At 44.6% G+C, this 24091-nt stretch overlaps 1 protein-coding gene across 1 annotated transcript in view; it reads left to right on the top strand.

The window, feature by feature from the left end:
* TALDO1 (transaldolase 1) overlaps positions 1 to 24091 on the top strand; it is a 144311-nt gene that overhangs the window by 50774 nt on the left and 69446 nt on the right. Inside the window, exons 3-5 of the mRNA XM_030201300.1 lie at positions 14184 to 14291; positions 17810 to 17941; positions 19533 to 19708. Coding sequence (XP_030057160.1) covers positions 14184 to 14291; positions 17810 to 17941; positions 19533 to 19708 — 416 coding nt within the window. The remainder of the gene's footprint in view (positions 1 to 14183; positions 14292 to 17809; positions 17942 to 19532; positions 19709 to 24091) is intronic.

Raw genomic sequence — 24091 nt, forward strand, 5'->3', positions numbered from 1 at the left:
CCAGAAGATTGATCTGTAGATCGCGTTCCTAGAGGGACCAGCTTCCCTGGGTGTGAAGCCCATCGACATGAGCTCCCCAGCGAAATCAAAACTCGTAATGGCGATAAAGGCACCAAAAACAAGGAGAGAAAAAACCCGAACCAAGGCCTCAAAAAAAAAAAAAAAAAAAAAAAAAAAAAAGCCTACCCCGAAAGCGAAAGGAAACTTACGCGGGGTAAAAGCTGGAAACACGGGGAAAGGGAAAAGACTGTAAAGGTGGTCGTCTAATTTTTTTTTCTCAGCGAAAAATGCGAAGACACGCGAGGGTCAACTTTGAGGGGTGCGAAATGGCGCAAAACACGACCGTCCCGAGCGCGGACAAAAGAAGACTGACGAACACGAGCCGGTTTGGGCGGGAAGACGGCCGCGCATGCGCATTGGCGCGCGAGGACTAGCAAAGGCCTTTGCTAGTAAAGTTTTCAGATTGGAGGGGCTGCTGTGGACGTCACCCATCAGTGAGAACAAGCAGCCTGCTTGTCCTCGGAGAAAACACATACACACTCTTCCTTGAAAATCCATTCCAAATCATAAAAAGGGCTCTGAAGTCAAACTCCTAGGTCAACTGTTGACTTCTTTCACCCTGTCTCCACTTGCTTTCAACACTGCAGCTTTCTCTCATCGATGGAGCCACCAGTGGCGGGGGAAGTACAGAGGAGGCCACTCCAACCTTATGAAGAATCTGCCAGGCATCTCAATTTACTCACACAGTGCAATTTCCCCTCTGCAGGAAAACTCCCAAGGCAAATGGGAACATCCAACAGTATTTAATGTCGTCTGATACAAGTAAATCCAAAACGGACTTCATCACCTGATGCTGCTGTAGGGTGTAAGTAGAAACATCCTGATAACACTGAAATCCAGGCTTCATTGTAAAGCATAGGTGGTGGTTGTGGCTTGCAGCAGAACTCGCTTTGTCCTTGTGATTCAAAAAGTATGCCAGTGTCCTGAGGGATAATATCCTTAGATTTCCCCTGTGCACAGAGTGTACATGATAACCAAGACATGTCTCCTTCTGGAACCCCACAAACATAAGGTCTTTCTGCAGCCACGATTCTCAAGATCATCCATTTTGTAGAGTAACTTGGCGTGCTGCTCCAAAAAGCTAGTTCACACGGTGCTTTCATAGTGAATTGCTTCTTAGCTTCCAGTTCGCCATTCAATTGCCCAAGTCTGTACTTAAATTGACAATGTGTTCCACAGTATCTTCCTGGGATGCCTTAACTTCCTCTTTCATTTCAACCAAATAATGCTGCAGTCCCCAGGTTTGATCAGATGTTCCGTATCTCCCAGCGAGCCAGTGACTGAAAGCAGACAGAATCTGATTCCAAGACATATCAGCAGGGAGTTTAGCAGAGGACTGTGATGCACCTCCTCTCCCTTCTTGCTTGCCAAATTCTTGCCTGCCGCCTATCTCATCAAATTCAGCAAGCAGGTAGGTGCAGAAGTAAGCAATTACAAACATGGATGAGTGGTACTAGAGGGGCGATGAAGTGGAAGGGAGCAAAGGAATCAAGCTACCATCTAGGTAAGTGATGTCACTTCCTCCTCTTATGGTCCTGATTTTTGCATGGGCTTATTTTCTGTTCATGTGCTGGAGCCTTCACAGCAGAAAGGGAAGTGTTGGATACCTGAGATCTCGTGTTGTAGTGATTCTTTTTAAGATTATTGGTAGAAGGCTATGGTTGAGGAGGGGGTTGTGTATGCCATAGAAGGAAGTGTGGTGTAGTTGTCAGAGTGAGAGAGCTATGAAGATGTGTGCTGGAGATGATGTGGGAATGTGAACACAGAGAGTGGACAGGCATACAGAAGGGAGATGCTGAACATAGGGTGAATAGGGACGCAGAAATGGAAGATGAACGGTAGGCATGGAGATAGCTTCTATCAAATGAACAGGAGAACCTGATTAAGAAGACGGAGGGAAGCAGAAACAAGAGCGCGAGACCTGTATGACTTTAATAAAATGACCATATGACAAAAGGTAGTAGAAAAATGTATATTTTTTGTTTTGAGCATGTCTGATTTGAAATATACATCTTGCCAGAACTAGTGTTGGACATGGCTAGGATCCAGAGCAGAAATCGGAGAACACAAAGGCCCACTACCAGGCTGCACTTCAGCTTCCAGCAAGTATGGGACTCTTGCCTGATCAGGGGTCAAGGGCAGTTGCAGTTGCCCTAGTTGCACTCCCTTAACACTATCCCTGGCATGTACCATCTTTATATTTTACACAGTATAGGAGTAAATGCATCTTCATTATCTCTGGTGTATTACATAACTGAGGCTTGTGCAAATGGGTCAGAAGCAGAACTGGCAGGGATGGGGACAAACTACCTCCACTCCAGTACTCCTGATGTAAGAAGCCCGTGTAATGGGAGGGAGGGAGTCCTTGTCCATTCCCAGGATGTCCACCAAGTATTTTTTTAACCATCTTCAAGGGAGAAATTAACGGCGATTTGGGAAAATTAAGAAACCTAAGGTTGTCTTTTAGTCTGATTTTCCAGGTATTCAAGTCGTTTATGTAGGAAATTATTGTCTTTAACCAGAGCTGTTTCTATAGATCCCATTTCTTGAATTTTGATATCCACATGTTCCAATTTCTGGGTTTGCTGTGCAGTCACTTGTGCTTGAAGCAGGGCAGCCTCAGGAAGAACTTCAATATCAGAAGAATTCTGCTTTAAAGTAGTTTGCATAGAGGTTTGGCTAATGTAAACCATATCCCATGGTGACTCCAGCGTCAAAATTGCTGGTCTAATCACTCCACTAGCCACAGGAGGAGATTGAGATAGACTGTCAGCACGAGCTAACTTGGAAACAATAGCTTGAGGCAATACCTTTTGAAGCCTGTTGTAGTAATGTTTCCCAAAGTTGAGAATCTATCTCCGTTGCTGCAGTCACACCCTCAGACAGGACCAGCTGAGCCACTTCGGTGTCTGTCTCTGAACAGCCAACAACTCTCCTCCAGGCTGGGGAGGTGCAATTCGCTCCACAGGGCTCAGGGAAGCCCCGTTTCCACTCTTGATCGACTCCGAAGGGCCGAGAGCTGCAGAAGGGGTCGAAGTTCCCTGAGGACCCAGTTGCTGCCTGGGAAATTGCAGGGTTGGTTGTTTCATCGTCGAGGAGGTCACAGGAACCGAGGGATATTCCTTTACCTTCCCCCTCCGCTTCCCCATCGTTGACGAGGCTACAGAGGCACCAAGGAAAACTCACAAACACAGCAGCCTCCAGGAGCAAACACAGGTGCATCCATTCACAGCGCCATCTTGGAACCCCCCCCCCCCCCCCCTGAGTATTTCCATAGCTGCTTAGGCTTTTTCAAATGTTCATGTATAGATTGAACATGAATTCAACTGGAAAAACAGTAGTTTCTGCTGCATGTAAACTAAAGCCTGTAAGCCAAAATCTTTACCTGGGGTTTTTCATTAAGTTCAGCCATTTTAAAGGCACATGGTATGTCAAAAGTTAAGCCAGAAAGAATAGGGACAGACAGTGGTCTTTGTAAATCCAAAAAACTTTATTCAAAGCACCATATGAAAAATAAAAGTGGAGTAACTAAAGAGTAGGACACAACTCTGCTAGAATTCCTGCATTGGGAGTCATAGAACCAGCACTCACAGCCATTAAATGTGAGAGCAACCTTCCCCTGCAGGATATAGTCAATAACCAAAAGGGATTCTCTATTGCTGTCTAGGCCTCCTTTACTAATCAAGCAGTCCCTGGGCTGTTTTATCAAGAGGGAAGAAACCTTGTTAGACCTTGGCTCTAGGTTAGAAGCTTCTGTTCTTGCAGAAGGTTTAGTGCATTCCCTCCTAACTACATCCCAAGTACAGACTAATCCTTTGGAGATGCTAAGGAAGGAAAAAGAGTTGTTTTCTCATAAGGATTAATCTGGATGCCACACTTCTGTTCTGTTGGGTTATTTGTTAATTTTCTGTTAGGCAAAAGGTGGTGGTTCTTCATAGTAATGTAGTAGATGATGGCAGATAAAGACCTGTACAATCCATCCAGTCTGCCCAACAAGATAAACTCTGTGTAAAGTATGAGTTGGGACAATGAGTGAGGGTGTGGAATGTGGAGTAAGAGGGGCTGAAAGACTGGAGATAGAATGAGGCATTGAACAGGGATGGGGTATAAGGAGAGAAGAATCTCTGAAGGGATTGAGTGAGTGGAAATGGAGTTGAAAAGATGGAGGTAGCAGGTAATAAAAGAATGTCCTGGAGGCAAGGGAAGGAAGAGATAGGGATGGAGCTTAGGCAGTAGAGGTTAAGTGAGAACTGAGAGGGGTCTTGTCTGCTAATTCTCTCTGTGCATCTGTCTGTCCTGGAGAAGGGGGAATTGGAGACTGGGGAAGGAGAGAGACGGGGGGGGGGGGGGGGGAGTCATTGGGAATGCTAGTAGGTAGATGAGAGGTGAAAAGGAAGACAATAAGAGGGAGAATGAGGGTAAAATCAAATGGGCAAGTTTTTATAAGAGAAGTTGAAATACAAAAAGATCAGTGCCAGATGTAGAAAAGAAATGGAAAGGCAAACCTGGAAAAGTACTTGGAAGACTGACCAAAGGAAAGTGGGGATGGGGAGACAGAGACCAGCCCAATAAGAAACAAAATCTATATAAATCTCGCCTCCAACATTCTGAACCTCACTGTGTGGCAGAGAAACACTGAAGCCCTGTAGTCTTTTAGGCTGTTAGCACCACTCACTCTCACTCATAGACCCGCCCTCAGCCACGCCCCATCCACACATAATTCACAACCCGAACATTCTAAATGTAAATTTGTAGTTGCAAGATCCCATGAGTATCTGCCCCACCCTCACGTCACAACGTGGTGATGTGGAGGGCGGGGCTATGACACAGCCAATCGCCAGTTCCACCGCCCTCCGACGCACAGCGAGAAATAGCGACCTACACAGGGCCTCCACCCCTCCCCCCGACGCACAGTGACAACAGTAGGGTATCTGAACGAGGGTGTGTTTTATTTTAACCATGAATGCCTGCCCCGCCCACGCGTCAAACGTGATGACGTCGTGGGCGCAGCAAAGCCTAAACGAATCCAGGGTGGAACTAGAGAAACGGACCTCCAGAAGGAGACCCCTCAGAGACAACCCCCCCCCCCCCACCCATCCGCATAAACGGAACGACTCATGGACAGGAAAAAGAGGGAGGGCGCCGGCAGATGAGGGCTCAGGCCGGGGGTCACGGACAGGGTCCACTGGCGACTAGCAACAGGGGGGAGGGAAAGAGCACTGGGTCAGACTCCAGCGCTGCTGCCACCAAACAAACCTATGACATGCCTCAGGAGTATAACCCACGAGTGGAAGTGAGCCACGCAACACCACACTAAGCAAGGAAGCCCTTCGGTTAATCTGTTTCCACTCCAATAAGCAACCGTCATTCCAGTACACAAAAAAACAAACAAACATAGGAGCTGCTGCTACAAAAGAAAGGGGGCTCAGACAAAACCCTGAAATTGGGAGGGAAGGAAGGAAAGGGGGCACCTTACAACTTGAAAGGTAAACTATGGGGAGGGGGGTCCCTAAGACCCGAGAGGGGGAAAGGGGATTCCCTAAGACCAGAGAGGGAGGAAGGAGGGTCCCCAAGAACACGGGGGGGGGGGGGAGGGAATCCTCAAACCAAAGGGGCGGGGGGAGAGGGGAGGACACTCACTGTCTCACATACACACTCACTCTCACATACACCCACTCTCACACACAGTCGCAACCACCCTCTGTCACGCACACACACTTGCACATTCACTCTCTCTCTGTCACTCACAGACACTCTCTCAAACATACACACTCAGTGGAAAACCTTGCTATCGCCAGTTTCATTAGAACCAGAAACGGGCCTTTCTTACTAGTACCTAGATAACAAAGGAGAAAAAAATTTTAATGCAAGGATTGGGATCTCCGCTTTGAGAAACGTGTGTGTGTGTTTATTTTCTTTTTCTAGTTTTGTATTCTGTAGAGGAGAAAATGCATTTGTTTCTCATTAACCAATATTGCCCTGCTTATAGCATCTAGACTTCTTGGATAAAGGGGAGAGAGCTCAGAGTGGAGGAGTAACCTTATGGTTAGTGCAGTGGCCTGAGAATCAGGGGTATCTGGTTTGATTCCCATTGCAGCTCCTTGACTATTGGCAAGTCACTTAACTCTCCATTGCTCCAGGTACAAAAATCCCTAAATCTAATATGTAAACCGCTTTGATAACCAAAGAAAGGTGTACATCAAATCTCATCCCGTTTGTGGCTCCGTATTCTTTACCTCAGTGACTGATTCTGCTAGCATGTAGGGTCTGTGTAGGAATCTTAACAGTATAGTTCTAGTTTCCCAGTAGTAGGTATATTAGAGCTCTAGGTTCCAGTATATTTATAGTGCTGCCTCGGTTTGGTAAGTTTGCTATATAGGTTTGAAACTTCTTCTTGCAGAGCTTCATGTTTGCCAAGTGTCACATAAGGCTGTTGGCACCCAAAATAGTCCAACACTTTTAATCTCCATGTCCTGTAGAGTTTGTCACACAAACAAAAACCCATCCAATTTAGTCTGTGTTTGGCTGTGGAAAGAGCATGTGCTGCTCCTGAGAGTGATCACAATTTGAATATCTTTTTGTATGATGTATTCTGTTGTGGTATATATTTGATAAGAGAACTGGAGTTTCAGGGAGATTCTGTTCAATCCTTTAGAGAATCCAGATCACAACACAGAAAAATGTTTTTGGATGGTGCTATCAGTTTGATAGTTTTACCTGGTAGCTGAAACTAGCTGGAGGAAAGCTTTATGCATAGGTCTGTAACCTTGGAGGATGTAATGGGTCAGTTCAGCAAGCTGAAGAGTAGTAAATCACCGGGACCTGATGGTATTCATCCCAGAGTATTAATAGAACTAAAAAATGAACTTGCGGAGCTACTGTTAGAAATATGCAATCTGTCCCTAAAATCGAGTGTAGTACCGGAAGACTGGAGGGTAGCCAATGTTACTCCGATTTTTAAGAAGGGTTCCAGAGGAGATCCGGGAAATTATAGACCGGTGAGTCTGACGTCGGTGCCGGGCAAGATGGTGGAGGCTATTATTAAGAATAAAATTGCAGAGCATATACAAAAACATGGACTGATGAGACAAAGTCAGCACGGATTTAGTGAAGGGAAGTCTTGCCTCACCAATCTAATGCATTTTTTTGAGGGGGTAAGCAAACATGTGGACAATGGGGAGCCGGTTGATATTGTATATCTGGATTTTCAGAAGGCGTTTGACAAAGTGCCGCACGAAAGACTCCTGAAGAAATTGCAGAGTCATGGAATCGGAGGTAGGGTATTATTATGGATTAAGAACTGGTTGAAAGATAGGAAGCAGAGAGTAGGATTGCGTGGCCAGTATTCTCAGTGGAGGAGGGTAGTTAGTGGGGTCCCGCAGGGGTCTGTGCTGGGTCCGTTGCTTTTTAATGTATTTATAAATGACCTAGAGATGGGAATAACTAGTGAGGTAATTAAATTCGCCGATGACACAAAATTATTCAGGGTTGTCAAGTCGCAGGAGGAATGTGAACGATTACAGGAGGACCTTGCGAGACTGGGAGAATGGGTGTGCAAGTGGCAGATGAAGTTCAATGTTGACAAGTGCAAAGTGATGCATGTGGGTAAGAGGAACCCGAATTATAGCTACGTCTTGCAAGGTTCCGCGTTAGGAGTTACAGATCAAGAAAGGGATCTGGGTGTCGTCGTCGATGATACGCTGAAACCTTCTGCTCAGTGTGCTGCTGCGGCTAGGAAAGCAAATAGAATGTTGGGTGTTATTAGGAAGGGTATGGAGTCCAGGTGTGCGGATGTTATAATGCCGTTGTATCGCTCCATGGTGCGACCGCACCTGGAGTATTGTGTTCAGTACTGGTCTCCGTATCTCAAAAAAGATATAGTAGAATTGGTAAAGGTACAGCGAAGGGTGACGAAAATGATAGTGGGGATGGGACGACTTTCCTATGAAGAGAGGCTGAGAAGGCTAGGGCTTTTCAGCTTGGAGAAGAGACGGCTGAGGGGAGATATGATAGAAGTGTATAAAATGAGTGGAATGGATCGGGTGGATGTGAAGCGACTGTTCACGCTATCCAAAAATACTAGGACTAGAGGGCATGAGTTGAAGCTACAGTGTGGTAAATTTAAAACGAATCGGGGAGAATTTTTCTTCACCCAACGTGTAATTAGACTCTGGAATTCGTTGCCGGAGAACGTGGTACGGGCGGTTAGCTTGACGGAGTTTAAAAAGGGGTTAGATAGATTCCTAAAGGACAAGTCCATAGACCGCTATTAAATGGACTTGGAAAAATTCCGCATTTTTAGGTATAACTTGTCTGGAATGTTTTTACGTTTGGGGAGCGTGCCAGGTGCCCTTGACCTGGATTGGCCACTGTCGGTGACAGGATGCTGGGCTAGATGGACCTTTGGTCTTTCCCAGTATGGCACTACTTATGTAGGTCATGCTGCCTTTTTGCTAATTTAAAAGGGGGTTGGGGGAAGGGTGTGATGTGGTGGCAGTGTAGAAATGCCCCCCTCTGCTGCCACCCATAATATTTGTCTAGAGATGCTACTGGTCCAATTTTATCTGACTCTTCAGGTGCAACATCCTGTCTTCGTTAAACCTACCAACAAAACACAAATTAAATGGGCTACAGTCATAGCCAGTCTTTCAGAACACAACCTGCCCTACCTGTGAGAGGAAATGGGAATAGATAACGTTCCTGTGTAATCTGTTAGTAACAAGTGAGATTTTCTCAACTAGATATGTCCCTGCAAATAATCCTTAAGGAAGAAGTCTGTCCTTCATGCAAATGCAATAGCCAGTCCAACCATAGAATGGTATTCTGCTCAGACGAATGGATCTTGTTTGGGCCTATTGGTGCTGGGTCTCGGAACCAAAACCCAGTGCCTCAACCCCAGAAATTCCTCAACTGATTTTCTTAGACCCTCTGGCTTGATAAGTACTAAAAACACTGTACAAGAGAAGCTTCTCGCATTTACCAAAGTTTATTCTTCCCCAAGAACATGAAAAATAAGAAACAATAGAATTAGGAACAGCACATAAGAAACAGGGTATTGAGAGAACATAAAAAGGGAGGAGACATGGAGATGGTCGCATATTCCTTAATCTATCGAGATAGACTGAGGAAGATTTTCATCGACTCCCTTTGTCTTCCAGACCAGGCAGTTATATAGGCTGTAGTACAAAGAACTGGTCTCAGGAACACATCATACTTCATGCAGGATATGTCATTTGTTTCTTACAATTGCTCACATAAAAATATATATTGCATTTCCTTAAAAGTTACATCTCCTGCACATCCTCCATAAAAGCAATCTGTATCTCACTTCAAAGGATTCAGGACTCAGTTACCACGCCCCCCCCCCCCCCCCCCCCTGCAATAGCATTTTCTTATCCCTTCCCTGACTGCAGGATTTGTGTCTCTCTCCTCTTGTCAGCCCTGCCCTCTTGTCACCTGGAACTTTGCTTTGATCTGCATCCTAAAGGTCTCTCAGGCTAATAAACACACTCATGTAAACAGTGAAAGGCAAATGGCTCATTGTCTTTCAGTTGCCTGCCAGAGTGAGGTGGGGTACTTGCTCCACCTGGCCTGCTCAATACCATTCTAATTTACAGAAAAAAGAGAAATTTTCACTTCTCATCTATATATTATTTCTTAGATATTAGATATTTAGCAGTACTAAAACTGCTTGGTCTAGGCCTTCATACGTACCTCCACTAACAATCTCAAACCTTTTATCTGCAAAGGAAGTCAAAATGAATACTTTTTTGTTTCTAGAAGGAAGATGCCTGTGTGTATAGTAGTCAAGATGCTTAAAGCATATCCTGATCATCCTTTGTTGATCACTCAAGTTCTTGAGGCAAACTCAATACAAGGTCTGTCTCCTTTAAGCCCTTCTATCCCCCAGGATTTTTACCAAATGCATAGTTGTGGCCAGGGCTAGCTTAAGGGACCATGGCACCCTGAGCCAACTTTCTGGTTTGGTGCACCTTTCCATTGGTATGACCCCCCCCCCCCCCCCCCCCCCCCCCCAAATTCCTCCTTCCCTCTGCCTGCCTTGGCAGTTCCCCATACTGACTGTTTCATGTAATGCTACCTATATCAGCTCCTGCATATATCCTCTACCAAACCCCTATGGAAACAGGGAAGTTTGTCAAAGTAGGGGCTGGGGCTGATAGTGTTAGATGAAACACTGCGAGGGGAGGCTACCTTTTTAAAGGTAGATGGGGGAGGGTAGTCTGAGATGAGGAGTTGCTCATTCCTTTTCCCTGCACATGCAGTATCACCAGGTAACTTTGGGCCAGCTTAACCTATGGGGCTAGTGATGGCTCGGGCATTTAGTGCCCTTTATCTGTAGCACACTGGGCCAGAGCCTCACCTAGTTCATGGGTTAAGCCAGCCAGCCCTGGTTGTGGCAGGTGCTCATCTCAACTACTTTATCTAGTGTCATGAAATGCCTAGCACCCACCTGGGGTTAACCCTGCAGCCACCTAAAGGGTCCAACCCAGCACTACTTGGGCCCGCCTGCACCTGTGCACACGCTCATACACTGGTACTCTCCACCCACCACACCTGCTTGCCTCTGGGCAAGTCTATCACCTGCAAGTTAATTTCCAGGTGGTTTCTAAGGACACCTGAGCCACAATCCTAGGGGTCCCATAGTTCTAGAAAATACCCACAGACCAAGAGTACAAACTACCGGGATTCTGAGTCAGTCCAGGACAACAGAGCTAATAAACTAATAGGTTTATCATAAAAGGTGGAACAGTGAAAAGGTGTAAACAGAAATCATAATTATTTAAGAGGGATAAACAAGTTACTTTCCATTGGGGGTGGTGGGGAGGCTTTCCTCTCTTCCTGTGAAATGTAAGCTGAATGGAAAACAGCTGCAGCTTTAAAGCACAGGATAGGCACCACCTGCTGGCCAATTAAGGGAAATATACTGAGGGGAAAATGTCACACAGCAACATAATAGATTCCTCCTGTTTTGCCACAAGTGTCTACAAACAGCTTGTTTCCTGGCAGCTTCCTCAAAAACCTAGTTCTAGCCCAACAAGTTTACCTAATCCAGAGTTTAGGTTTGGAACTATAGAAATAGCCTTTCAGCCTACAAACAGGTTTTCACGTATGGGGTAGTTTGGACTTGTCACAAAACTCCTGTCAATAGAGAAAAAAAAATCTTTGCTTTTTATATCCACATTTTCCACTATAATCCAAGCAAGAGCCAGCTTAGCAATGCTCAGCCATATGGCCACCACATTAACAGTGAAAACCTCGGTAGGATCTGTTTTTAGTGGAACCAGCATACCCAGTGCTCTGCTCTTCTGCCATTTCTACATACCTTGGGGTGTCATTTTTGCTCTGATCAAGTCTGTCCTGAGAAGGTATTTCCAATACTGGGGAGTTCATTTAAATTCTTGTGAACCAGAACTTGTTCACATCCACTACCTGGAATTTGCAGCATTCGTATTCTGAAATTCAAATACATGACCAATTTGATACTGCTTTTTTGTGTTACAGCCAAAGTGGCTTACATATAATATGCAAGTATATTCTCTCCATCCCTAGTAGGCTCACAATCTCTAAAATCTGGGACAATGGAGGGTGAAGTGACTTGCCCAGGGTCATAAGAAATTGAACCCAGCCACTACACTATTTAGCTACTGATCTAATTATCCTTTCACTTCTGCTGGAAAGCAGCAAAAATTGAGCATAAGTGCCAATCGCACCCAACTACAAGCAGCTTCTGTGTTCCAAACCACTAGCAGGTTCAATTAAACCATACAAATGACCTCTGAATCGCAGTACTGCAAAACTTAATATAATTTTGCCAACAGTCAAAGCAAACCTGCTGCTGTGTTGTCATAACTCTTATTTGTTGGCCATATGATACCATCTTACACAAAAGACAGTACATTGGCATCTGTTAAGATACTGGGAAACAGCTTTTCTTTTACAGAAGCCTTCTGTGCAATGCTTCCTCAGCATTGGAACATCACAAGACACCATTCTTTGAGCCAGAGGAGTCTGCTTCCCTTGAGCATAACACCTAAAAAGTACACTTGCTGCTAATAATTGTCTCAGCTAAAATAAACTTCAGTCTATGAACTATATATTGTTTCGGCATAAAGACTGTTTACAAACAGCCCATTTTTACCTAGTGGTAACATTCCACAGCAAGGAAATGTCCTGCATCTTGTCCAGTTGGCACACATTGGCAGTTGGGTCTGATTTGCTGCCAAACTTTGATTAGCATGCAGTTATGAACAGGTGGTCTTCCAACATCTAAAGTGAAATAGCCAGTAGCTCTGATCAGGTATCTTTGAAGTCTGCATTGCTGGACACTAGTGCAGTTATACTTCACTAGTAAAAAAAAAAAAAAGCCTGTTCCTGACACACATGAAACGGGCGCTAGCAAGGTTTTCCTCGGAGTGTGTATGTTTGAGAGAGAGTGAATGTGTGTGTGTGACAGCGTGAGTGAGACTGGGTGTGTGTGCCATGGGCCCCTCCCTACCTCCCAGTTCCAGGGTCGTTCCCTCCCTCCAAGTTTCAGGGTCTCCCTCCCTGTATGGTATAGCCAGTATTCCAGTAAAGCTGCTCTGCCCCCTCCCTGCTTGCGGCTCTCTATCTCTCTCCGGGAGCCGAGTGGGCGTGGCAGAGTACAGTAGAGCGGCAGCCCTTCCCCTCGGCCCTCTCCTCCCTCCAGCTCCACTACCTTCTTGTAGTTCTTGCCCAACCACAGGCGCACGTTGTCGAACTGCAAGACAAGTGTCGGAGGGCTCGTAAAATTTCTTGGGCCGCCGTCCTTCTTCCGCACCACCATCTTCCAAGCGCTGACATACTGGCGGGCAGAGCTGTCCGGCCGCAGGCCGCCTCTGGTCGTTCTCTGAGTCATGCTGCGTCTCTCCGGCAACCTCAGTGCTCCAGCCACTCACCTACTCCCCTTGTCCGCTTCCCTCCATCCTTCACTCTGCTCTCTCCTCGCCGACTGGTTTCTCCTTCAGTGCTGATAGCTTCGCAGCTCCTCCCCTCTGCTAGCCAATCTGGTGTCTCCTTTCCGGTGACATCAGCCGGGGCTTCGGAGCCTAGCAGAAAGTCACAGACACCAGGCAACAAGATTAGAACGTTGGAGGTGAGAATTATTATATAGGATGTGCAGGCTACTCTAGAAAATGGGTTACCCAAAGATATTAACCTTTCACTTGGGAGTCACTGACTTACTATGGATTTCAAGCATTCCTTCCTTCCTCCTTGGTACATCAATACTTGAACTCAGGGAGTTGAGAAGAGGAAAACACACTGCACGGCAAGTTCGGAGCTCTATGAATTCCTACCAGTGACATGTGGTTGTAAGGAAAACTTATCAAGGTGAGCAGTAATACTTGCCTTTACAAAGATCTCCCAGGAAAGCAAGTAAGAGGTTATACTGGCATGTTCCTAACGTAACTGGATAAACGTACAAAAAACTGGCCAGGTAGGACTAAAATAACAATGGCACTTTTCCTGGGATGGGGCAAATTGTAGTTGCCCTAGGGCACTAAGATACAGAATGGAGTTAAAATACCTAGAAATGTATAACAAGACTCTACATATAACAGCTTCAGTTCTTGCTAAATGGTGTAGGACATTACTTCACAACTCCCTCCTGGAGGCATACCTACCCAGGTTTTCAGGATCACCTCGATGAGTGTGCATGAGAAACTTGTATATAATGGATTTTGGCTATTGCAAACTTCATTCATATTTATTGTGATACTGAAAACCAAATTGGCTAGGTGTTCTCCAGGCGAGGGTTGAAGCAGTAGTATAGAGGATAAACTAGTTTGGAAGTACTACATTTGTACAAATACTTCCTTAAAAGTAGTTCTTGGTAGCTCATCTGAACTTCAGAACACAGGACCAGTATTTTTATGTAGTAGCATTAAGGATCTTACTAGTACTTCATACCTCTTTCATAATGGAGCTTTACAGTTGGTGAAAAGGCCCTATGGAAACTGGTAAACATTAAACTTTTTGAATGATGGTAGAGAAGTACAGCTGCATATGAGAATTTGATTGTTAGAATGGATCAGCTTTTGATTGGGTCCCATTTTTAAAATTCACTTTTTTTCTTCTAATAGGTCAGAAAATGAACAGGTCAGAAATACCATGGACAAGCTGTTTGTGCTGTTCGGGGTAAAGATTCTGAAGAAGATACCTGGCCGAGTATCAACAGAAGTAGATGCTAGGTAGGATTTATAATACATGTAGACATCACTTTTCAAATTTGTCATGTCTCTATGGAGGAAAGTGGGCAGCAAAGGTGTAGTGTGGCTAGGAGTTGCTAATGGTAAATCACTATGAGCTTTATGGTACTATCGGATCCAGGTGTGCCCTCCAAGTCTGATTCCTAGCAACCACTCAATGAAGGACACCACCTTGGCATAATACAAGAATGGATTGCCATTACCTTCTCCCAAAGTATGGAGGTTTAAGTGACTTGCCCAAGGCCATGGAGTTGCTGCAAAATTTGAATGTGGACACTTAGTCGGCTCCACTGTTCTGCCCAAATGGGTGTTATCACTTCTACCAGCAGGTGGAGGTAGAGAACTGAATTCTTCCAGTGCCACCAGCATATAAGGTGAGGTGCTCCCTGGAACAATCCAGTATTTTTCTCTACCTTCAGCAGGTGGTAGGTCATGCTGATGGTGCTCCCTGGCCTAGCTCCCCACTCTGGCAGCCTGGTTGAGCTTGGAGCTTGGCTCCTCAGCCCCCAGTTGCACTTATAGTGCTACTGTAAAACTTTGGCTTGATCCTACAGGGCGTTGCCTGGGGGGGGGTCCCTATCCATCCATCCATCCATCCATCCCTCCCACATTCTTGCCCAGACCTTTCAGCAGCCCACATTACAGGCAAAAACAAGGTAAGGCAGACATTACCTTACCACTTCAGGCACAGGCAGCTCCTTGTGACTCTGGGCAAGTCACTTAACCCTCCATTGCCCCATGTAAGCCGCATTGAGCCTGCCATGAGTGGGAAAGCGCGGGGTACAAATGTAACAAAAAAATAAATAAAATAAAAATTCAGTTGCCTCCCTCCTGTATTCCAGAGGGTGGGAGCTGAAGCAATGGGCCTTTCAGCTCATTCTGGCTTGCTGGGGGGGGGGGGGGGGTCCACAGTTTTAACTTGAGGCCATTGTGTGGAGATGTTTGGGGAAGCCTGGATACTCCCCACAGTGGTCTCTACACAGCTGTACTCCAGGAAGGCCTCTTGGCTTATGTCAGGGTCTGAGTGTTTGGGGTTTTTTTTGTTTGTTTAGGAGCAGCCCTGTCTCACTGGAGGTATGAAAATCCTGATATTTGGGGTTTCTTGCAGCTAGGGTTGTATCAGGGGCAGGCTCTGACCTCCTTGAGGGTCCTGGTGGCTGCTTTGGCCAGTTTGTGTGGGAAGGTGAAGGGTATCTCTCAATTTTGCATAGAGGTGGCTCATATCCACCCTCTGCTATGCCCTTTCTTCTCTTCATGGGACCGGGCACTGTCTGATGCTCCATTTGAGCATCTTCACTTGGTTTCCATCAAGTACCTTCTGGTAGATTATAACCTCTGCTTGTAGAATCTGAACTACAGTCGGTGTTTTGCCGGAACCTGTATCTGTCCTTTACAGAGGACTTGGAGTTCCTGTGTACAGTCCCCTCCCTGAGGGATCGCCATTCATGTTAATCAGGAGGTCTACTTTTTTGGCAGAAGGTTTGGCTCTTGGGGATCTGAAGCTCCATGAGCTAGATAGGGTGCTGCTTTAGTAACTGAGGGAGATGAATACATTTCTTCTGTCTACCTTTGTGCTCTCTATGGCCCTCGAAAGGGCCGTTCAGCTTCTAGGCTTCCACTGTGAGGTAGATCAAGGCAGTTATTGTCTGCCTACCCAGCAAGAATCTGGTGCCTCAAGGTTTGAAGATCATACTCTGTTAGGGCTCTGGCTGCTTGGTCATTGCTCCATTTCTTTAAGCACTACAGATTGGATATGTTGGCCAGTCTGGTCAGAGCTGTCATTCTGGGGGAGGGGGGGGGGGGAAGGGAGCCTTTATTTGTGCAGAACAGTGAAGCTGATGCTAAAAGGAGAAATTGCCTTCCGGATAACTTCACGACACGCTGCAAGTCCACCCTTGGAAGACCTCAGCCTGAGGTTCTGTGTGTGCTCTGTGCTGGAAAGAAAATAATCTTGACTGGCAACCATACTGGGTTTCTGTGATGTGGCTATATCCTGGGATAAGCAGGGTAGTGAGTGCAACTGAAGTGTTTTGCTCACTTGATTATCATTGCATGTGCAGTGGTTTATGGGGCATGAGTGCATAACAAATGGACTTTTTTTTGAGTGGAGTCATACTGTATTATTCTGGGGAGCACCTTGGTTTATTGGTGGTCACTGGCAGAATTCAGTTCTCTACCTCCATCTGCTGGTAGGAAAGGATAACAGTACTACTAAATAGGAATAGGGATACGTTGGAACCACTAGAGTTACTCAACATTCATTGATTACACGTAAACTCAAGTGTATTTAATGTTTACAAAATACCTTTATTGAAAAAAATGTGCCTTTGACAATTAGCACTTATATTAACTAAAATCAATACTTAATCACACTATAGAACAGCTTAGGTGTGTAATTTTGACACATCCCTTTAAGTAATAATAGGGGGGGGGGTAATATCAGTTTCCGTTGTTTATCCATTGAGCAACGAGATATATATATATATATATATATATATATATACATGGGGAACAGTGGCTCCTGAGGACTTAAACCAGGAGGTAGAATGGGTTTGAGGCAGTGTCTCCTTAAGAAAAAAGTCTGGGTGACTTAAGCAATACAACTATTTAAAGATGGCGTTCTGGCCTCTTCAGACAGCTTCAGCGTAGCGGTTGTTAACCCACACATTGGGATGTCCCAGTCTGGGTGCAGCTGGTTTAATCTGAGAAAGTAAGTATGATTTTGAGTTTTATATTGTGATTTAGCAGGATATAAGGATTTAGTTATAGAGGAGTGGTAATGGGTTTGTGTTTTAGATGTTGTGGTGGTTTCGCCTGATGAAGTGAAATGCGGTCCAGCATTGGGGAACAGACATTCGCATGAGGAACAGCTGATGATGAATAGAGGAACTGTTACCCTTCACCGTGTACCTGTGGAGGATTTAAAGACATTACCTTACATTTTGCAAAGGTGGATTGTATAAGAGACTATCACAAAACGGACTGATGGTGGAATTACGAAAGTTCAGTTTGAATAAAATACCCGAGTGGAAAGCCGGGATGAGAGAGCTAACTGAAAATTAATAGCAATCCAAAGCCTTGGGAGATTGTAATAATTGTGAATGATGATAATACCCACTCACTTAAATATACATACATTGATGGAGAGTTTTAGTCAGGTACTACGAGTGATTGGTGAATGAATGATTGTAGTATTGATTTTAGTTAGGATAATTGCTAATTGTTAAAGGCACATTTTTTCAATACAGATATTTTGTAAACATTAAATACACTGGATTTTATGTGTAATCAATGAAAGGATAACACCAATTTGTGTAGCATGGTGTCTCTGACTAAAGAGAATTGTCCAGTAACACATAATTTCTCCTTTCAGTTCTCAGCCCACTGCTCTAACAATTGGGCTATCCCTCTGCTCCTCGTGGTACTATTAGCTTATTAATCCTTACTTAGCTTAGAACTTTAAGCTCCCCCTGTGATGTGCAATAACTTTTACTGTCTAGGTTATCCTATGATGCAAAAGGGATGATTGAGAGAGCCAGGACCTTCATTAAGCTTTATAAAGAAGCTGGAATTGACAAAGAGCGCATCCTCATTAAGCTTTCATCTACCTGGGAAGGAATCCAGGCTGGCAAGTAAGTATCTGCTTGTTAAAACAAGTGTGGGTATTAAGTTGTCTTATACATTGCTAATCACAATATTGCATGACAAATACTTGGTTCTTGATTCAGACTAGTGATGGTGTGCTTATAAATTGCTTATGCAATTCTTTCTCTTATGAACCCAGATCATTACCTCCAGTAACTTTTATCTAATGTTAGTTAGCCAGGAAATAGATGTTGCTTCTGTTCAAGTTTTTCCTGCAAGGTCTAATAGATTTGCTACTACATGTAGACTAAATTGGTTTTAATAAGTGCTTAAACACATAAATTGGTACTGTCCTGCATGCAAAAGTTCATCTTATCTTAGTATATAGAAACTGATCTTTCACTAGAAGATCTTAATATAAATTTATTCTTAGTTCATGCTACAGACTCATTTGGACTTGCCTGAGACTAATGACTTTAAGACTGATAGGGCCACTCTTCAGATGTCTTGCACAGCCTCTGAATATTATATATCCTTTTGAAATAATGTATAGAAAGAAATTTAGGATCAACAATTAATTTCCCATGCCAAATTCAATCCTGTTAAACTCCATTGAAAAAATGGGCCAGGTTTGAACTGTAGTTTTAGGAATCCCTCGTGGCCTAGTACATTGCTGGGGGAGAGGCAGCATAGAAACATGTGAAACACAAATCTTATGGCGTTTTCTTTAGCTTCCCCCTCCCCAATAATGAATGAACATTCACATGCTTTCCCTACTCTCTACTGCCACACCCATCTCAGCAAGGCTGACATAAGTGACTTGGTTATTTAATTTTTTTCTAAATTGTGAAACTTGAATGAGCTGTATAGCATAACCACTATGTGACTAAACCATGTACACTCACTGCTCGTGGTTATGTACTGGCTCCTAGTAGTTAAATACTGCAATACCTGTTGTGGGACAGTGGCATCTTATAGCTATAAAAATGCATCCTCTGAAATCTGATAGAGGCGTGTGGTTGGGACGGCTTCATTTTTATTTCCAAAATATTGTGGGAACCACACCATTCAAACTTTCCGTTCCAGGCCAGACAGTAAAAAAAGAGTGGTACTGTGTATGCTTTCATGAACCAGTGGGTACTAGAACACAAAGAGTTTTTTTTATTTTTTTTTTTTTCCTGTAAACCGAAGCACACTGATTAGGGAGAAGTGGCACCTTTTTGTGATGGTTTAAAAGTGCAGTGTGCATAAACAAGAAAATTGAACTGAAATGTGCTTAAGTAGCTGATATTGGTGAACCATGCAACAATATCAACTTTCTGGTAATTTAAAACAAAAAAAATATTGTACAGGGAACCAGGCCACCTTTGCTAGATGTTGGGGGTTTTTCCATCCTGAGCTGGCAACTTGTCTAGTCAAATTCAAGAGCTCTTCTGGTAGAGCTTACCTCCAGGATTTCAGTGATCAAGGACCACTGTACATATATTCAGAACAGATAATGCTTCATTGTAAGTATAAGTTCGCACGGTGAGGCCACTGGATACACGGCTTCCAGAGCCCATGGTGGGTACAGCTCGTTAAACAAGCTTTTGTCAGTTTGACAGCACCTGGGTTTAAAACACAACCTTCTTTTCACAGGGTCCTAGAGGAGCACCATGGGATCCACTGCAACATGACCTTGCTCTTTTCTTTTGCTCAGGCTGTTGCCTGTGCAGAAGCAGGGGTCACACTGATTTCCCCCTTTGTGGGCCGCATTTTGGATTGGCATGTGGCAAACTCAAACAAGAAGTCTTATGAGCCTTCAGAAGACCCAGGCAAGTGAGGTTTTTTATGTTTCAATGTTTTTATTGATGATGAAATAGGGTATAACAGATACCATAAAATATAGAACTTCAACAGTACATGGGAACAGACCATCATCAAATTTTTATATACTTCCTCTCTTCCACCCTCCCTCCCCCCTTACTTCTGTGTGTGCCAATCAATATTGGGGATAGTGGGTTTAAACATTCAGACCATGTGTACTGCCAAGGTAACTCACAATAGATTAAGGATCAAACTTCGCCCCCGTGGACTAAGTCCTTGTATATATCGGCCCCATATTGATATGAACTGTTTTTCTTTTCGGGGCTCCCTTCCCCTCTCTGGCTTCCCGGGTGTCCAACTCATGTATCTGATTCCTCCAGTGCCAATACACCGGTGGATCCGGGTCTATCCACTTCTGTAGAATAGTCTTGCGTGCCACTAAACATACCTTGCGACACCAAACTCTATTTCCTTTAGCCTGGGTCGCAAAAGCTCTTGTGTGTCTAAGACATAATGATCCCAGGTTCCACCTACTGAGACCTGTGTTATTTTAGTTAGATAACTCTGGATTTTTCTCCAAAAGGCACGTACCCTTGGGCAGCCCCAAAAAGCATGGTATAGGTTGTGAGGTGCATGATTGCATTTTATACATCTAGTATCATTTGTGGCCCTCATATGTCCCCATTGTTGCCCTGACATATATGCCCGCATAACCACCCTATATCCACTCTCTTAATCTCTCATCTATGGTGAGTGACGGAATGCGTCCCAGCGTTGCCCCGATGTCCCATCCTCTTAATGACTTCCCTGAGTCTCTTTCCCATTTTTGTATGATATATCCTAAATTATTTTGGCGATAGCGTGACACTAGTGCTCTGTATAGGGTTGAAACTGTCATTCTCGCTATCTCTAGGTTTTGAAAAAATGTGCTTACCAGATGTCCAAGTTTCAGTCTTAAGGCAGGCTGGTTTAGATGTAATGCTTAAAACCTGAGCATAGGCAAAGCGGTCTCCCCAAGTATTCCCTATCTTTTCTCGTAATTCCTTAAATGTTAGTAGGTTCCCTTCTGGTCCCATCAAGTCCTCCACCCTTGTGATTCCATTATTTCCCCATCTTATAAATGTAGTATTCTGCCCTGGCTCAAAATTCGGGTTTCCTCTGAGTGCTAACAGTTCCGATGTTGCTGGTGTGCCCCCCATGTTGATAGCCAGCCTTCTCCAAGCCATGCGCATGGGTTGTAACAGTCGACAACGTTTAAACTGGGTCGGAATCTGCCCCTGATCGAGATGTAGGAGGGTAAGAACATCATAGGGGGCAAAATATTGTCATGCCACCTCTATTGGCGTAAATATATTTGATTGGCCTATCCAATCTCCTACATGTCTCAGCAGGCAAGCCTGGTTATATAAAGCTATATCAGGCAGTCCCAGCGCCCCCACCCCCCGGTGCCAGCCTCCTAGTAAGGCTTTAAACTGCATCTTGGGCTTCTTTTTTTTCCCCAGCAGAATCTACTGAAAAGTTTTTGTGATTTTCGCTGTCTTTTCGTCGTAGTCGAATGGGAAGCGTTTGCATGAGGTATAACCACTTGGGAAATATCACCATTTGGATTACATTTATCCTGCCCCTCAAGGACAGCAGGAGGCCTTCCCACCCCTCTAGTTTGGTTTTTGTCCCTTCTAACAAGGTGGTGACGTGTAAGTCGTGCAATTTCTCCAATTCCATAGTCAGTTTTATCCCTAGGTATTTAAAAGATCCTTCCGCCCAGCTTAGTGGAAAACTTTGATCCCATAATGATTTCACTGTCGCTGAGGAAGCTAAGGCTTCCGACTTAGTCAAATTCAAGCTAAATCCTGCATAGTCACTGTATTCTTTCATCAATTCCATGAGTACAGAAAAAGATGCCTGGGGTTCTGTCAATAATACCAATAGGCTGTCCGCAAAAGCCACTATTTTAAATACGGTCTGACCCACTCAAACACCTTGCACTGTTGGGCTAGCCATTATATCTTGAATCAGCGGGTCCAGTGACAATACAAAGAGTAACAGGGATAATGGGCACCCGTGTCGGGTTCCTTGGCATATCGGGAACTCCTCTTATTCCATCCCATTAACCTTCACCCGTGCTTTTGGATTACAATAGAGAGCCCAGACTGCTGACAGGAATCTACCATCAAACCCATATTTCCCCAGCGTGGAGAACATAAATGGCCAATACACCTTATCGAATGCTTTTTCTGCATCGAAGCTTATAAGCAAAGAGGGGATGTCCTTCCTCTGTCTCGTATCCAATGCCCCAGTTATTTTCCTTACGTTTTTGGCTATAACTGTGCCCTCCACGAATCCAACTTGCGCTTCGTGCACTAGCTTTGGTAGTACTTTTTTCATTCGATTGGCCATAATTTTAGCTAATAATTTAATTTCCATATTGAGAAGTGATATGGGGCGATATGACTCTGGTTGTTGTGGGTCTCTACCTGGTTTTGGGAGCACCACTATTTGCGCTACAGACAAGTCCTCCGGCACTCGTTCCGCATCCACCATTGTATTAAAATATTTGGTGAGGGTCGGTGCAATGAACTCTCCCATTATTTTGTAAAATTCTGTGCGCATGCCATCGGGACCAGGCGCCTTAAGAAGGGTGCCTTGTCTAATAGCCAGTAATACCTCTTCATCTGTAATTGGCTGGTTTCAACTTATCCTTATCTTGTTGACTGAGAATTGGAAGTTCTAAATTATCTAAGTACAGGGATCCCGGCATACAATTCACTATAGAATTTTGCAAAGGTCTCACAAATTTTATTAGCTGCACGTTCTACTGTCCCTTGGGTCCCTCTGATTTGCAGTACTTGTCTTTTATTCCCTCTCGGGTTGGCTAGACGTGCCAGAAGGCGCCATGCTTTGTTTCCAAAGCGATGTAGCTGGAATTTGTAGTATAAGCGGGAGTTAGAGGCCCTTTGGTGTAGAAGCATATTCAGTGAGGCTTGGGCTTCTAAGAGGTTGCTGCGGTGAATTTCTAGATGTCCTTCCATATGTCTGGCGTGCCTTACACACTAATTTACTTAAACGCAATATTTCTCTATTTTGCATCTTTCTAACGTGGTGATAACTGATTATTTCCCCTCTTATCACTGCTTTTGCCGCGTCCCAAAACAGAACTGGGTCTCCTATATGTTGATTCAAAGTTTCATATTCCTCCCAGCGTTTTTAGTTTTGCCCTGAAGATGTCATCTCCTGCTAGGTCTAAGGGAAATTGCCAAGAGCTCCCCTTGCATTGGTTTATTCCCAGCTCCCAATCTAAGCATACCCAGGCATGGTCAGAAATCGTGTAAGGGCCAATAGACACATCCTTTACCCTCCCAAGCGTTTCTTCTCATAGGAGTATGTAATCTATTCTAGCCTGGGACTCGTGCCTGTGCGTGATGTGTATAGTCCTGCTCAGTGGGGTGTAACACTCTCCATACATCTATTAGATCTAGTATCTGCCCCATCCTTTTCAGGCCTTTGTTGGAAGCCACCGTGTCTCTCCTCTGTCCCTGTGAGCTATCTATTGAAGCATCCCACACTGTGTTGAAATCCCCGCCCACCAAGACATGTTCACCAGGGTAGGAACTCGAGTGGTGCATCACCTGGTTATAAAATTCTGTCATACTGATTGGGAGCATATACATTACAAATTAGTAGCTTCTGACCAGAAACTTCTATCTCCATCAAAACATATCTACCTCCAGGGTCCGCTACCAATGGGCGTACCAAGGCTGCCACTCCTTTATGGAGTAACACTGCCACTCCTCCTTTTTTCCCTTGTACCCCGGCAGAGATGCATTCCCCACCCACCATGTTTTTAATTTTGCATGTTCCTCTGGGCTGAGGTGCGTCTCTTGCAGTAGAGCTATGTCTATATGGTGTCTCTGCAAATGTTGTAAGATTTTTGTTCTTTTTATGGGTGAGTTGATGCCCCCCACATTCCATGTGACTAGCCTAACCATGGTCTATATGTAATCTATTCCTCTGTTGGTGCTCTTTCAGATCAAGTATCTTCCTCGGGTGGACGTCCCAGCCTAAGCATCCTCCTATGAGAAATTTGGTCCCTATTCATTACCCTAGTCCTTCCCCAATATAAAAGTGTTACCCCCCCCCCCCTTCCCTACCCACCCCTTCCCTTCCAGCCCCCACCTACTTCTTGCTGGCACCACTGGTGCTCTACTTCTGTGTATCCAATCAAGGACCCCCTCAAGTTTGCTGTAGTGTGTTTTCCCTCCCTTCACACATATTAAACAGCATTAACATCAACATTTAACTTAATGACCCAAAGCATTTAAACACCATTTACATTATTCCTGAATATTGCGCATTATCTCCTGTGCTTCCGATCTCCATAACTAGACCTGAAG

The sequence above is a fragment of the Microcaecilia unicolor genome, chromosome 4 (assembly GCF_901765095.1).
Source record: "Microcaecilia unicolor chromosome 4, aMicUni1.1, whole genome shotgun sequence".
In the NCBI taxonomy this organism is placed as follows: domain Eukaryota; kingdom Metazoa; phylum Chordata; class Amphibia; order Gymnophiona; family Siphonopidae; genus Microcaecilia; species Microcaecilia unicolor.